This window comes from Dunckerocampus dactyliophorus, chromosome 1 (assembly GCF_027744805.1).
Source record: "Dunckerocampus dactyliophorus isolate RoL2022-P2 chromosome 1, RoL_Ddac_1.1, whole genome shotgun sequence".
NCBI lineage: Eukaryota > Metazoa > Chordata > Actinopteri > Syngnathiformes > Syngnathidae > Dunckerocampus > Dunckerocampus dactyliophorus.
Genome location: NC_072819.1, coordinates 6,619,103 through 6,636,849, shown reverse-complemented (window position 1 = coordinate 6,636,849; position 17,747 = coordinate 6,619,103). Strand labels below are relative to the sequence as shown.

The 17,747-nt window shown below is 36.8% G+C and overlaps 1 protein-coding gene across 2 annotated transcripts in view; it reads left to right on the top strand.

The window, feature by feature from the left end:
- The window catches only part of plekhg5b (pleckstrin homology domain containing, family G (with RhoGef domain) member 5b), a 73,864-nt gene that overhangs the window by 18,452 nt on the left and 37,665 nt on the right, over nt 1-17,747 (top strand). The window contains exon 1 of one of the 2 annotated variants that reach the window (XM_054785336.1): nt 11,073-11,225. The exons of the other annotated variant lie outside the window; for it this stretch is intronic. Within the exon in view, the coding sequence (XP_054641311.1) occupies nt 11,223-11,225 (3 nt within the window). The 5' untranslated portion in view covers nt 11,073-11,222. Of the gene's footprint in view, nt 1-11,072; nt 11,226-17,747 lie in introns of those variants that run through there. 2 annotated transcript variants of the gene reach the window in all.

Genomic DNA, 17,747 nt, shown 5'->3' with positions numbered 1-17,747 from the left:
TGGCGCTGGTAGCATCACAGTCCGTGGCTGCACGAGTACTGCCGTTCATTCACCTATAGTATTGTCCATTCAGATGATGTATATTATACATACTTACAATTATTGGTGTATTCCTTTCTTTTGGAAAGTGTAATACTCCTACGTCGGACCACAAAGTACCAGTCAGTCTCTTTTTTTTTTTTTTTTTTTTTAACAAAACGTACAATAAGTCGTCTTCACATGACAATGGCTCCACCCCTCCGGTTCACTCCCTCATCGCAGGCACACAGCGCTTCATACAAGGTGGTGCGGGGGGGTTTAAGGCGCTTTAAAAAGGGGGCGTCAGGGGCCTCTTGTGTATGTCCGGTGGAGTGTGAAATGAATGAGCGCTTTGAAGCCTGCCACGCTTGACAATGGCGGTCTGGCCAGAAGACGCAGGGGGAGCGACACACCGTCTCGTCGCTTTCTGCTTTGTTGTGGTTGCTGGGATCATCCCTCCTTGCCGTCACATCATGTGGAGGAGACCACCCCACCCCACCCCACCCCCCACACACTTTTCAATACACTTGTCCTCTCGGTGGACACAATTGGAAAAGAAACTATTTTTATTGTTTGTCTTCATGGCAACAGGGATGAATAAAGTGGTGGAGGACAGCTTTTAAGCATCCTTCCATCCATATCCTGTTTATTAAACATTTACCACAGTCAAGAGTTGGCGATATTTCAGTGTTTTGCTGCTGCTGCTGCTGATGCTGCTGCTGCTGCGATTGTTTTTCCTGCTGAATTTGCAGTTAAGTATAAAGACAATACTTTTATAACATCACAAGCTAAAAGGGATACTTTATTTTGTAAAGTTGGCAAGAAGTTTTTATAGATATAGAAAGAGATAGATAACGTCTGCAGTATACTTGTTCATAGATGACCATGTATTCAAACTACTTTCTCATGCACCCCAAATCATGTTTAAAAAAAAGAACTTGTTATACTGTATTTGAGCGTTTATATTTACACCAGACTTTTTGTGTAACTCGGAATTCTTTCAGCTTCCTCCATCAACAATAATAATAATCAACTAGTACATTCTATGTTATGTTGTTAAAATATTCCACTTGAACAGCATTGATTGCTTGCACTTGTTTGACTCATGCTGGAGGAGGTTGGGTTCCGCCGATGTCACAACTTGTAATGTTCCCGCTGACTTTATGACTTGGGGGAGGAGCTGTGACGTAAGAGCGGGAAAAGGCCTGCTCACGCTCCTCATGGCACTTCTTCTCAGCTATTAAACAAATCGCATTTATCATCAGATGCCATCTGGTTGGCTGTTATCCATGCTTGCTTTTCATTTACTGCTGTCATTCTGCTTTTCAAGTCAAATATGTATTTAAATTGCATAGTACCTTCTCACATTAGAGACCAGCGGCGTCCAAACCTTTTCCAGCAAACTGAAAGGATGCAACTCTGCCACTTTGATATTTTGGAAAGCATAAGAAAGTGTATATATATATATATAGTTAAGAAAAAAAATGCATTTCAGCTTTGTCCTATAGGTGAAAAGCCCATTATCAACATTGCTCTTTGCTCTTTGCTTTGCTTGTTTTTTTTTATTATTTTCCAACGAATTCAACCGTTCTTGTAAATTTTCTTTTAATAATTATGTCTTTATTCCCACAATATTTTGACTTTATTCTCGTGACATTATAATGTTTGACGCAACCGAATTTTTCAAAAATAAGTATTTGTTTTTTTTCTCATAATATTACGACTCTACAAAAAATAGCATATTTTTTCTTTAATATTTGAACTCTATTCTACTACAAAGACATTATTTTTCGACTTTTTTCGCCTTAAAATACGACTTTCTTCTTTTAATATTTTGACTTTATTTTAGGAAAGTACAGACATTTTTTTCCCAATTATTCTTTTTTTTCCACATATATTTTGACTCTATTCTCGTAATAGTATACATTTTCCCACAACCTAATTTCCCAAAAATTCCAACATTTGTTGTTTTGTTTGTCATAATATTATGACTTTTTCTTCTTCAATATTTCAACTGTGTGCTACTAAAATTATTTTTTTTTTGTCATATTACAAAAAATATTACATAAAATTGCCACTTTTTTTTACCTTAAAGTATGACTTTCTTTGTAATATTTTGATTTTATTCTCGTAAAAAAAATAGCATTTTTTTTTTATTTCTGCTGTCTTTTTTTTATTTTCCAACCATTTCATTTTTCTTCTTGTAAATTTTCTTCTCGTAATTATGACTTTATTCCTTCCTAATATTTTTGACTTTATTCTCGTAACACAACTTTTTCCGCAACCTAATTTTCCAAAAATTGCAACTTTATTTTGGTTTCTCATAATATTACATCTTTAAACATATTTTTTTCTTTAATATTTCGACTCTATGGTCATACAATGACATTTTTCCTGTTATATTATGAGCTTGCTCTCATAAAATTGTGACTTTTTTCTCATTAGAATCTGACTTGTTTCTCTCAATATTTTGACTTTATTCTTGTAAAATTACAGCTTAAAAAAAAGATTTCAACTTTTCTTTCCGACTTTATTCCCATAATATTTTTACTTTATGCCCATATTATTATAACTTCTTCCGCAACCTAATTAAAAAAAAAATACTTTTTTGTTTGCTTGTTTTTCATAATATTGATCAATTTGTTCATTCTCATAATATTTATTCTCATAAAATTACAACTTTTTGTCCTCAGATTAAATTTTTTTCAATATTTTCTCTTTTTCTGAAATTATTGCTGAGTTTAAAAATGTTCTATTATATTTTATTAATTATTTTATTATGTATGTATTCTATATTTTTATCATGTGTCACGTGCCTATTTAAAAAAAAACAAAAAAAAACAGCTGTGGTCCGCAAATGGCCCCCACGCCACACTTTGTCACCCCTGTTATTTATGTTTATTTATCCAAAGCGCAAAAATGATGAGCAGAATCCATTATAAAGTCAATTTTATTCATGAGTAGGAGTGCATGCGCAAATGGAAAGGAAAATATAAGTCTTTTTGTCCCATTTATTTTTGTTGTGTATTTGGACTATGTTTGTGCGGGTCCACAAAAGCAGCCGGCCCGACTTGGATACAATTCGAAGTGCGCACTGTGTGCGAGTCTCAGCTTGCTTATCGTCTTCGCCGCCGCCTCTCCCCCAGTAAACCTCGATGGGACACGACCAGACAAGTCGTTAGGTTGGGCTCGCCACAGCAACGGGCCCTTCCCTCCCAACAGCTGGATCTGCTTTAGGCTTTTGTGTTTCCGTTTTGGATTCCCTCGTGTTTGCGCCTTCTCCTGTCCCAGACTTGGCCTTTTGCCCTCCTGTCCCGCCGCCGCCGCTGAAAATCTCACCTAACGAGCAGTGACAGGGCGGTGCTAAAGCGGCGCAGTAAACACTTCCTTTAAGCCGCGTGCTCTCTTTACGTACGTGTCAAGAGGCTGTGAAGTATTAGGAGGCACTAGCTCACGTTTGGAGGCTCTCTCTCCTGATGGAGGCTCGTATTTTGGCTGCCCGTTTGCCCGGAAAAAACGTGTCATACCAGCCGCATTTCCAACATGATATCAGTGGTGCCCCCTATGGGTTGAGTTGAAAATGCCTTGTAAGACATGCTAGCATACATGTCATAGAGATACCCTCAACGTTTCATCATGCCAAGTCCCGCCTACATTTTGCTTGACGGCGGCTGTGTTTTTAACCCATCTTGCTCAAATTTAACACACATGTGCTTGTCAGTCCCCGAAAGGTGCGTACCAAATTTCATGCTGATTAGACTTAACACCCGAAAGTTACAGCGACTGTTTTGTAGCGCTGTGTGAGAAATTTCAAGACAATCTGACTTAGGGGGGGTTTAATAAGAGCGCCACCATGGGGTGTACTTGTCACAAAAATAGTAGCACAGGCTTCACAGTAGGGATGCACCTTTTGACACGTTTTCACCCTTTTGTGTGCATTCAGGAGTAGAAGCATTACAAAAACAAATACAGTAACCTTCTGCCATGTTTTTTCAAAAATATATTTATAAATCATGCTGTTTCATGGCTGTTTTGTCAAAAAAATATGCATATTTAAGAAAATATTGTGTTTTTTGCCTATATGAAGCATTTTCAAGCATTAAAATGGCTCAATTAAGTAAAATGCATTCAGAAGACTCATTCAAAAAGACGTTGTGATATGTAGTATTCCACACTGGTCACTAGGTGTCAGTAATGTTACATTGATGAGACAATAGCCACCACAGGCAGCACTGTACAGAACAGGAAGTAAAAAACAGAACAAGGAACTCTCCCAATGCTAACATGTGTGAGAACAGAACAACAACAAGAAGGAACTCTCTCAATGCTAACATGTGTGAGTCAATATTATGTCTTGTAATATATTATATCTACTATATTGGGTCATAGAAGTGAAAAGGTAAATATGTGAAGTATGTACAGTATATGGTAAATATGTGTGTTATTTTATGTCTAGAGGGCTCTAATAATGCCAAAAAGCATATTTAGAAGGTGGTGAACAGGTTTTCTATGTCTAATTTTCTCTTAGTATAGCTACTATATTGGGTATTAGGAGTGTAAAGGTGACTTGGGTATTATTTTATGTCAAGAGGGCTCTAATAATGTTAAAAAGCATATTTAGAAGTTGGTTTTCTATGTCTTTTTTTTCTCTTATGTCTACTATATTGGTAATGGGCGTGTAAAGGTGACTATGGGGTGTTAGTTCATGTCTAGAGGGCTCTGATAATGCTAACAAGGTGGTGAACAGATTTTCTATGTCTTATTGTCTCATTTTTCTATGTATTTTTATCTAGCAAAGAGTACATTTGGAATACACGAAGTGAACAAATGTATTGCAATTGATGGGAAACGGATGGGGGGAGGTGGTGTAAGATGTGGAACTGAATTGTAGTATGTGAAGTATTCCAATGTAACTTGTATGCATGTTCAAATAAATTAAACCATTACCATATTAGGTCTACTATATGAGGTACAATGTAAAGGTGACTATAGGGGTGTTATTTCATGTATAGAGGGCTCTAGTAATGTTAACTGTATTTAGGTCGTAAGCAGGTTTTCTCTGCTTTATGACAATACAGTAGACGCCCCTACAACGTAAATAATCCATTCCGAGAACCTTTATGTTATAGGAATTTTATGTTATACGAAGCGTAAAATACATGTAAATAGCCTAATCCGTTCCAAGATCTTCCCAAACTCACCCCTTTGGCACTTCAAAATATTCACAGTCCACCAAATATGGTTGGAAAATATAAGAAAACGTTACCATAAACGTAGTAGAGTAACATTCCAATATAAAATAAGGTAATAACTGTAAATGATTAAAACGGGGAAAAAAAAAAACAATCTTACCGTTCACGAGATGTCTTGATCAGGAGCGCAAGTGGAGGCAGGAAGGAGGAGGAGGACTAGCCTGAGTCGAAACGCAACTCAAAGAGTCTAAGAGTCAGCTGGTCTCACAGACAAACGCACATGCACTACACGATAATGCTGTGTGCAAAATTTTAATTTGTAACTTAACTTAATTGTTTAAGTTAGTTTCAGGAGGACTACGAAGAGGAAGGAGGTTGAAGGGACAAGCCTGTCTCTCACACAAACTCACGTACGTGCTGTATAACTCAGCCAATGAGATGAGAGCATAGGCGGTGCCCCGAAAATCAGCCAATGAGAGCGTGATCCGTCAGAAGGCGTCACCAAGTGTTAGTCTAAACTTGCACCGACTTGAGGCATTAATAAAGTTGATTGGGGGGGGAAAAAAAAGACTTGAACTGACTTGACACTTAATGTTATATGGAATTTCTTCTGTAATACGAAGCAAAAACTTTACATAAATTCTTTATGTTCAGTGGAATTCATGTAAAAGGTGGGTTTATGTTATGCGAGCTACTACTGTATTCCATTTTTAAATAAGTGGAACTTCACTTAACACAGTCCGGTCTGGAACCAATTAAGCGTGATAAACGAGGGGTTACTGTGTACTTTTTTTTTTTTTTTTTAAGTTTTCCAGTTTGGGTCGCCACCACCGAGTCGTGCTCTGACATGCTTCCCACGCCATGATCCACGTACGACTCACAGGCTGTGGAGTACTTTTCCAGCCGTGGATGACTCTTTACTGTCTATGCTTTTTCTTTCTTTCTTTGGCCAGGACATGCACGACTCACGTTCGACGTGAACTTACGTCGCCTTCATGGAAATGACCACACGTTTATGCCGCATTGTAACGGCTCAAGTCCTAATTCTAAAGTCCACGTTAGCCCTACATGAGCTATGACGAATGAGGCGAGGAGTAGTTTGTCTTGAAGGGTTTTTTTTTGTGCAAAAGTTAGTCATTTAAGTCATTTTAGCAACATATACAATATGCATCAGAGCTACATGTATACCACCACCACTTCAGGAAGGACAGCTTCATTAAAAAAAGGCTTCTCTACACATTTAAAAAAAAAAGAAAAAAAGCTAATTGTGTGAAATTGTATGGCCAGGATTTGTTTATTATTATGATTATTTCTAAAAATGTAAGTGCTTCTCTTTATTGCAAGGTGTGTCGAATAGGAGATTTGCATACATGCCCACACCTTTTTACCTTTGATACCAATTTGGTCCCATTTGACTCCCATAAAAAGCACAGATATTTAATATGCTGTAATCCTGACATATTATCGTACTGTACTCACCAATACTTAAGAATACCTAATAAATCTAAGCCTACTACACCCGCCACTAAAGTCATCATAACAGTAACTAAAAAAAAAAAAGCATAAAATTGAAAAATGTAGAGGAAAAAAGTTGTAATATGAGAAACAGAAAAAGTTGCAATTTTTGGAAAATTAAGTTTGGGGGAAAAAGTTCTGACAAATATGAGAATGAAGTCATGATATTATGAGGAAAAAATGTAAAAAGTTGAAATATTTGTAAAAATAAATTTTTAAAAAAAGCAAAAAAAAGTGCAATGCAAGAGAAAATTTCATACTAATACGCTTTTGTCACGGATTCAACTTTTTTTATTTTTTATTTTTAAGTAAACGTGTCTCCCGCTTCCCGCCTTGATGGGAAAAAGTTTTGACACTCCTGGTTTAAATTGACTGTTTTATTGTTTTTGCCTCTTAAGACTGACTTTTTTGCGCTTGCTTGAGCAGCAAGAACGCAGTCATCGTCGTCGTCGTCGTTCAAGTTAAGATTTTAAAAAAATAGTTTTTATATTTGACTGTTAAGCGTGACTTCGTACACTTGAAAGACGGCAAAGGATGTTAAAATGTGACTTCAAACATTGTACATGGCGACAGTTTGACCCCGGAACGGATTATTTCTATTTATAGAGTTTCCTGTGGGAGGACTTGAAAGCTTGAAGCTTCCACTGTATACTTTATACCATGTCTAAACAGGGAAGTACAAAGGGAGAGATTTTGGTGGGGGTGGTTGCACCAGTGATGGCAGTTGACCCCCACTGGAGCGGTGGTCCGCCTTGCGACAGACTGGGAATAACAGGAAGCGGTACCTGACTGATGCTCCAATGAAAACGATCCTTATATGGGCCCACTGATCAGGGTTCTTAAGAGCAGCCCACCCCCACACCCCCTCTGCACCCCCTCCAGCCAGGAGGGGTTACGATAACACCCCCTCCCCCGCCCCTTATTAAAAAAAAAAAACAATCCATGTTTTGCAGCTTCATGTTGGTGTGCAAAAGGCTTGCTTGCTTCCCTTTGCTGGCTGCAATTCAAAGTGGACTGGGGGTAAATGCCAAGGTCGAGTCGTACCCCCCACCCCCCTCCGGCCCCCAACAATGGCATTGTCCGGCGGGTGGGGGTAATCCTTCAGGGTAATTGCATTGCTGCGCTGCACTCTTTTAAAAGTAGCCTCTTCTAATTAAGACTGACAGTGGGGGGGACATGGACATGGTGGGGGCCAGGCATTAAGAGCCACCCTCTCTTACCCTGCTTCAAACATGTCCCCCTCTGCCTTTTTAGTGAGCTAGCTAATTGCAAAGACTGAAATGGGATTCACTTGGATTAGTACCCCCTCCAAAAAACAAAAAACAAAATAAGACAGGGTCAGACTGAGGGATATATTGGGTAATAGGTAGGGTTGCCCCGATCCACATTTTTTGGCTTCTGATTTGATTTTTTTTTTCCGTAGTCTTGCCAATCCGATCTGGTACCGATCCGGTACTGATCCTTTTTTTTTTTTTTAATAATAAGCTTTTGTTACAAACGTGAATTTGTGGAATTCAACATGGTTATGAAAATAGCTCTTCAAAGTATTAAAAATAATGCAACCAAAGTATTGCTGAATTTACTTTTTTGCTACACAGCATGACCAACAACATTGTTTGGCTTTTGTAACTAACCTCTAAGTCAGGTGTCTAATCCAATCAAAGATACATCCAATAAAAAAAGTTCAACCAATAAAGGATAACATTGGAAAAAATGGGCGTGCAAAATACTTTTAGAGTAGGACTAATCATTTGACACGGTTGTAGTGTAAACAACCAGCGGTTAGAGCAGCACTTCCCGTGCAAGCAGTGGCAGAGCCAGAAATTTTTCATTTGGGTGGCCAAGGTGAGACCGTTGCTCACATAGAGAGTGGGCAATAAGCTGATACCTGAAATGTCTGGATGGCCAGTGAGGTGGCCGGAGAGTGACCAAGGGTGGCTACGGCCACCACGTAGCTCCGCCACTGCGTGCGAGCTCCCTGAACAATGACACAGCAGTCCGGGCACAGTGAGGGAAAACTACCGCTGTAGCTACAGAGCCGAATGTCCAACATCCACCGTGAAACTAACTTCACCACGGTACACCACAAACATGGCTGCATGGTGGTGTTGTGTTTCCTTCTACTTGCGGGTGGCGAGAGTCGAGTGGCAACCAGCTTTGAGGCGCATTACTGTAACTGCAATATCGGAGTGTAGCTCAGAGGTACGAATGTGATACGGCAACCGGATCGGCCCGATCTCATGGCGGAAGCCAATATTGTCTGATCTTCAAAATACAGCGGATCGGCAGCCGATCTCGATCCTGAAGATCGAATCGAGACATCCCTAGTAACTGGAGTGTGAAGGTGACTATAGGGGTGTCATTTCATGTCTAGAGGACTCGAACAATGTTAAAGTGTATTTAGAAGGTTGTAAACAGGTTTTCTATGTTTTTAATGTCTTATGTCCACTATATTGGGTAATCAGAGTGTAAAGATGACTATAGGGGTGTTATTTCATGTCCAGATGGCTCTAAAGCTACTTATTTTAAAAATTAAAAAAAAAGTTTCATGGTTTCAGCTTTTCATCCACACAGAAAAAGCGTATTTTTTGAAAATGGTTTCCAGAGTGGGGAAATCTGAAAATGCCGGCTTGTCGTAGTCAAGCAAAAATATAACGTCACTGACCATTCGCCATCACGTGACCAGAAGTGAGCTTTGACGACAAGCCAGCATAATAGCTGAACATTTCGACAGACATGAGAATAACCGGCGGAAGGATACAAGTTTTGTTTGGCCCAAGAAGGCACTTTTTATTTTCTAATTAAAAATTTACTAGCAATGCGCAATTTACGCTGTGAGCTCGAAGTGTACGTACATAACTGGCTGGACACGAAATTTGTGTGTGTTAGACTTTTGTTCAAATAATCCTATTTTACTCTTTTATACACAAAAAAATCACTTTAGTTGCAGAGTTGAGTAATTATTCCATGAATATATACCATTGTAATCGTCATGGGGTTTGTTTTTCCATGGAATTATGTTCTTCAAAATTTTCATCGGCAGGTGGACACGAAGGTTATGTACTTTTCACTAATGATTGCACGACAGTTATTTTTTTTTACACTGAGAATATTTGAATAAAAAACATTAGAAACCAATTTCAGACATCATTCTTTAATTCTAAGTGGAAATCATGACAAAATTATCAGAGAAAATATTGTTAATTTCACAACAAAAGTAGACATGCTTTACATGTAACATTTCAATGTCCAAATATAGACACTTTTTTACAACATAGCCGTGCTAGCGCAAAATTAAAAACATGAACAGGCTTAATTTATGGTTAATTTAAGCTTCCTCACTCTATAAACGTCAGAGTGATAGGGATAGTACACATTGTTAGAACAACTATTTCAAATACTACTCAAGTGAAGTTGGAGACAGCAAAGGGTACCCTTGATCTGAACCATGCACAACTAGAAATAGTCTGTTCCAGGGTCAAACTGTGGCCATCATAAAATATGAAGTGTAAAGACAATGTTTTAAGTCACTTTTTAACATTCCTAACTGCCATACAAGTGTAAAAAGAAGTAAACCACCGTTAATAATAATCTAAACAGAAATGGCTCGTTCCGGGGTCAAACTGTGGCCATCATTAAAGCTTTATTATGTGTACAGGGGATGTTTTAAATCACTTTTTTTTACTGTCATACAAGTGTAAAAAGAAGTAAACCATTGTTAATAATAATGCAAATAAAAATTGTTTGCTCCAGGGTCAAACTGTGGCTACCATAAAAGTTTTATTAAGTGCACAGGCAATGTTTTAAGTCACATTTTTAACATTCTTAACTGTCGCACAAATGTAAAAAGAAGGCAAGCACTGTACCATGAAACTGAAATCAAATAAAGCGAATCGCCCTTTAAAGGCACCTTACAGACATGAATGCCATGGAAATGGAACAGGAAGGTGTTTGCGGGGTGATACTGTTAACTAGTGGCCTTTTATAGGTAGTGCTGACATGAGTAGATGTGGGGAAATTACGGAATTACGTAATCGTCCAATTTGCATCATCATCATCTGTGATGCATTATTTAAAAAAGCATGAAAAGCAAGACAAATATGTTTGGAAATAATAATTAACTTGATTCTTTGCCTACGTTTGCCTACGTCGTTAGTTTGAGCTCTAAGTGGCATGACTTTTGAGAAGGTCACAGACGCCCTTCATTTGACGTCTCAAATGGAACCAGCGAGAGTCTCGGGGATGGAGCAGTAACAGGAAGAAGACGTTGTGGCGTGTGAGTCAGTCGGGATGTGTGTGAGCTTGTGGGTGTGTGATTAGGCAGGTGGGCAGGGCCTATGACTCTGCGATGTTAAGTGTGTGTGTGTGTGTGTGTGTGCTGCCAGACGGCCGTCATAAACATAGAGGAGACGTCCCGTCATCTTTTGTGCATCAGGACTATCGTAAGCGAGCGGGACTTTGGACTTTGGGAGATATTGATCACTTCTTTTGAATTCCATGGTAGGTAAAGGCTCTTGATTTTGTAGCGTGTCGTTGCTGCTGAAAGCAGAGGCAGGTGTGCTGCATTAGCTAGCACTTTCTCGGTTTTCCGCCTGCACTTTTCCCTCAAGTGTGCATATTTCACATCTGCTTCTTATATCAACACACCAGCCTCGCTGCTGCTGGCACACGCTGACATTTCAAACAAGTCCTCCTCTGTGTGTGCGGCTCGGAACTGTCTCCAAATGGGGAGTTCATTTGAATATTTTGCTGGTCTTGGTGCTCCGTCTGTCCGTCCATCCTGCGTTTGCCCTGAGGCTATGAGCCACACTTGAGCGTTGTTTGAACCCCAGCTGCAGGTGACTGGTTCTGTCTGGTGGTCTCCACGATCCGGGCACTGCAGCTTGACACTGTTCTGGTCTTAAGAGGATTTAGTCGAGAAGCAGCAGGACAGTGCAAAAAAAAAAAAGAAGCATCAAACTCACACACTCGCAGCCCAGGGCTTGTTTTTTATTTGCCCATGGCACAATCTAATTATAATTATAATTATAATTATAATTTAATATAATTAAAAAATTCCGGGCGGCATGGTGGCTGAGTGGTTAGCATGTTGGCCACACACAGTCAGGGTATCGGGAAGATCTGGGTTCGAATCTCCGTTGGGCATCTCTGTGTGGAGTTTGCATGTTTGCATGTTCTACCCGTGCGTGCGTGGGTTTGCGTGGGATTCATTCCAAAAACATGCATGTTAGGTTAATTGGCGACTCTAAATTGTTGAGTGTGAATGGTTGTTTGTCTACAGCATATGTGCCCTGTGATTGGCTGGCAACCAGTCCAGGGTGTACCCCGCCTCTCGCCCGTAAGTTAGCTGGGGTAGGCTCCAGCATACCCCCGCGACTCTAACGAGGATAAGCGGCATAGAAAATAGATGGATAATTTAAAAATTACATTTTTAGCAGTCATACAAGGAAAAATGCAATTTTACGAGAATAAACTCGTAATATTATGAGGAGAAATAACGTCATTTTAGTAGTGTAGAGTTTAGATATGAAAGAAAAACACAATTTTTTTGTAAGTTGTAATATTGTGAGAAACAATAAACAGACTAAAGTTGTAATTTTTGGAAAATTAGGGTGGAGAAAAAGTTATAATATGGGAATAAAGCCAAAATATTATGGGAATAAAGTGGTAATTACAAATAACTATACAGCAAGAAAGTTGGAAAATGAAAAATGAAACAAGAAGAAATGGAGGGGAAAAACACTGTAATTTTACAAAAATAAAGTCTAAATGTTAACAGAAAAAAGTCGTATTTCAACGAGAAAAGTTGCAGTTTTACAAGAACAAACTTGTAATATTGTGGGGAAAAATAATGTCAGTTTAGTCGCATAATGTTGAAATATTAAAGAATATGTCGTTTTTGTGGCGTAATATTATGACAAACAAACGAAACAAAATAAAGTTGTCATTATTGTAAAATTAGGTTGGGGGAAACGCAATATTGTGGGGATAAAGTCAAAATATTATGGGACTAATGTCCTAATATTACGAGAAGATTATTTCTGAAAAAAGTTTAAATATTTTGAAAGAAAACCCAGCAACAATGGGGGGGGGGGGGGGGGGGGGAAGTGAAGTTGATATTAATAATATACTTTCTCACCTATATGACAAAGCTAAGATGCATTTTTTTCTTGAAATCTATATAACTTCTTAGCATATCTACATGTGTTGCTTTACAAAATATCAAAGTGGCAAAGCTGCATCCTTTCATTTTTCAATATGTGGCCCTCGCTGGAGGAAAAAAGTTTGGACACCCCGAGACTTATTATATTCATCATCAAGAACATTGCTGAAGTTGTGCTGAAAGAATTCCAGCTGTGGAAGAGGAGCTCATAATTTCGACTGCGAGTTGAAACATATCTTCTACTGGAACGCGTCATCACGTTCTCTGGAAGGAAAAGAAACAAAAGCAGAAACAAACAGCCGGTTCTGACGTAGTGACACACACACACACACACACACACACACACACACACACACACACACACACACACACACACGCTTTGTGTTTGTGGTTTTATGAAAATGTGACTGGATTGTGAAAAAGAAAAAAGAAAAAGAAAGTAGTCCTACTAGCAATGCTAAGAAGTTGGATATATTTCAAGACAAAACTGCATCTCAGCTTTGTCATATACAGTAGGTGAGAAAGATGATTATTAATATCAACTTCCCTCCTTAATCTTTTTTTCCCCCTTTAACATTTTTTAAATGTTTGAAATATTGCAACTTTCTCCTTCATCTCCATAAATTTTGTTTTCAAAATATTATGACTTTATTCCCGTAATAGAACTTTTTTCCACAACCTAATTTTCCCAAATTTCCAATTTTATTTTGTTTAGTTTGTCATATTACGACTTTTAAAAATATATATATATTTTTTTCTTTACTGTTTCAACTTTATGATACTAAAAAGATCATTTTTTTCTCATAATATTTGAGTTTATTCACATAAAATTGTGACTTTCTGGTTAGAATGCAGATTTTTTTCTATTAATATTTTGACTTTATTCTCATAAAATTGCAGCTTTTTCTTTTAATTTTTCAACTTCCATCTTGTAAATTTTCTTCTTGTAATTATGACTTTATTCTTGGGGTGTAACGATTCATCTGGTACACCGATGTATCAATTTATATTCCTATGATCCAACTATTTGCCATTCCGGATGACATATATTGATCTAACATCGTTCATTCAAATAAATCTCAATGAATTTGCCATACATTTTTGTTTACTTGCTTGTTTAGGTCAACAATTTATTTATACCTGATTCCCTTACAAAAAACCACGGGAATCTAGGAAACTTCACCTGCACAGTCCTATATACAGATTATTTATTTCACAGTCACACTGGTTGAATTTTTGGCTAAAAAGTTACTGAACCAATTTAATGTTATCGAATCGTTTCGGATTGAATCGTTCTAAATGAACCAATATCGTCCTTGAATTGTATCGGCAACCACAAATCATGATACGAATCGAATCGTTATTAAAACGAATGGTTACACCCCTACTTTATTCCTGTAATATTTTGACTTTATTCTCGTAACATAACTTTTCTTGCAACCTAACTTTCCAAAAATTACAGCTTTATTATTCATTGTTTTGTTTCTCATAATCTTGACTCTAAATGACATTGTTTCCTCATAACATTATTCTCATAAAATATAGACTTTTTTTTTTTTTTGCATTACAATACGGCTTTATTGTCATGAAATTGCAGTTTTAAAAAAAATCCAAGTATTTCAACTTTCTTCCTTTTTAAATGTTGTGATTTTACTCCCATAATGTTTAGACTTTATTCTTGTAACATTATACATTTTCCCCCGACCAAATTTTCTTTGTTTCTCGTAATATTCCGACTTGTTTTCTGCCTCTTTTTTTTGTTACAATACAATTTTTTTTTTCCCTCTTAATATTTTTGGCTTTATTCTCTTAAAGTTACAGCTGTTTTTTTTCTATTTCTGCTATTGTTTTGTTGGGGGGTTTTTTGGTAATTTTCAAACTATTTCAACTTTCTTCTTATAAATTTTTTTCTCCTAATTATGACTCTATTCTCATAATATTTTGACTTTATTCTGGTAACATTATAATTTTTCTCACTTTTCTCTTTGTTGTTTTGTTTGTTTCTCATAACATTTCGACTTGAGAAGACAACATTTTTTCTTTAATGTTTCAATTCTGTGCTACTAAAATTACATTATTTTTCCTCAATCTTTTGACTTTATTCTCATAAAAATGTGCCTTTCTTTTGCTAAAATACGACCTTTTTCTGAATATTTTGACTTTATTCTCGTAAAATTACAGGTTTTAATTTTTTTCCATGTATTTCAATTTTCTTCTTGGAAATTTGCTTCTTGTAATTATGAGTTTATTCCCATCATAATTTGACTTTATTTTCGTAACATAACTTTTCCCGCAACCTAATTTTTCAAAATTACAATGACATTATTTTTCCTCATAATTTAATGAGTTTATTCTTGTAAAATTGTGCCTTTTTTGTTAGAATCTAACTATTTTCTCTAAATTTCTTAGTTTTTTTTGTTTTGTAAAATTACAGCTATTTTTTCCATTTTGGCTGTTTTTACTTTCCAATTATTTCAACTTTCTTCTTGTAAATTTTCTTTTTGTAATTATGACTTTATTCCCATAATAGTTTATTCTCGTAAAATTCTAACTGTTCTCTCAACCAAATTTTCCAAAGTTACAACTTTTTTCATTGTTTTGTTTCTCATAATATTATGACTTTTAAAAAGTATTATTTTTTCTTTAAAGTTTCAACTCTGTGCTACTAAATCAACATTATTTTCCTTCATAATATTACAAGTATATTCTTACGACTTATTTTGCGTATTCTTTTTTTCTTAATATTTTGACTTTATTCTTGTAAAATTACAGCTATTTTTTTCCATTTCTGTTGTTGTTGTTTTGGGTTTTTTTATTTATTTATTTTCAAACAATTTCAACTTTCTTCTTGTAAATTTTCTTTATTCCCAAAATATTTTTACTTTCTTCTCCTAACATTATAACTTTTTCCGCAACCTAACTTTTCAAAAGTGAGAACTTTATTCGTTGTTTTGTTTCTTCTAATATACCAACTTTAAAAAGAAAATGTTGTTTAATATTTCAGCTTTATGCTACTAATCATTTTTCCTCGTAAATTACGGCGTTATTCTTTTAAAAAGTAACTTTTTTCTTTTAATATTTTGACTTTATTCTTGTAAAATTCCTGCTGTTTTTTCCATTTTTGCTGCTATTTTTGTTGTGTGTGTGTGTGTGTTTAGTTTTCTTGTTAATTATTATAATTAAAAAATTCTAATTTTAGAATGTGCTGTGGGCCAATAAAAAAACAGTCACGGACCGCATTTGGACACCCCTGATGTACTGTAGATGTAGAAGAGCAGTACTGCTGACAGTCCTTTTAAGTGTCTGATGCGTTGGATGAATGAGTACACCTCAAGCATCACGTCTTCTCTCGTGTACTTTTCCATTTCCCAATGTGGGGATAGTCCACCTTGCTGTCGTCATGTGTCAGCGAGCAGAGGATGACCACACGACGGAACACTCCTTCGGCTCAGACACTGATTCACAAGCTCTATTAATACCGCTCTGACGCAGCAATGTCATTGCCTGTATTTTTAGGCTACACTGGAGCTCTCACTCTTGGCTCCAGCATCAGTGACCTTCCCAGTACAGCGGAAGATGCACTAGCGCTTCATTTTATTGACTTTTCACTTCCTGTAGGTGACCCAATACTTTGAGTCTGCATATAAAGCTGACTTAAGAAGATGCCAGCATTTGATGCTTTGATGGGCGTTCATGCAAAAGTTGAATTAATGTTTGGACCAAAAAAAATGTAAGAGAATTCAATTTGAATAATGATTATTTTCGAAGAAGCTATTCAATTCCTCCTCCCAGCACAATTCTTTTTATGTATTTATTTGATGTAATACTTGAACCTCTGTTTCTGTACGTCCCAGTTTTTGTATGATTAGTTTTTTGTTGAAAATGTCCACTAAAATTTTGCCTCGGTTTTTGTACAATATTGCACATAATAAACATGTAAAATCTGGTGCACAAACAGCACTTTTGATTAAGAGTGACTGCTAAATAACTCGCCATGGGGCCAAAGAAAGTTGCGAGTGCCAGCACTAATAAACAATATACATATATTATAGTTTAATTCTAAGTTTAAGAATATAATGTAATAAATGTATTTATGACTTTTAATGAATGTTTTTTATGTCTATGTGAAGTATTAGTGAATTATAATAAAATAAATAAAATGAGTGAGTGTTTTAGATTTTGTGGTATATAATAATAATGAATAGTCATAAATGCATTCATGACTGTATAGTTTCTAAATTTAGTTTTCAAAAAAAAAATTATCGTGAATTATAGGTATAATAAATTCCAAGCTATATTCTTCTTCTTCTCCTTTGGGCTTTTCCCTTCAGGGGTCGCCACAGCGAATCAATTGCCTCCATCTAACCCTGTCTTCTGCATCCTCTTCTCTCAGACCAACCACCTTCATGTCCTCTTTCACTGCAACCATAAACCTCCTCTTTGGTCTTCCTCTACGCCTTCTGCCTGGCAGTTCAAAACTCAGCATCCTTCTACCTATATATTCCCTATCTCTCCTCTGGACATGTCCAAACCATCTCAGTCTGGCCTCTCTGACCTCCAAAACCTCTAACATGTGCTGTCCCTCTGATGTACTCATTCCTGATCCTATCCTTCCTGGTCACTCCCAGAGAGAACCTCAGCATCTTCATCTCTGCTACCTCCAGCTCTTTCTCCTGTCTTTTCCTCGTTGACACTGTCTCTAGACCAAACAACATCGCTGGTCTAACCACAGTTTTGTACACCTTTCCTTTCATTTTAGCTGAAACTCTTCTATCACACATCACAGTTAATATTTTTGATTTTTTTAATTATTTAATATAAATGTGATACCTGAATATTTTAGATTAGTTTTAAATGTG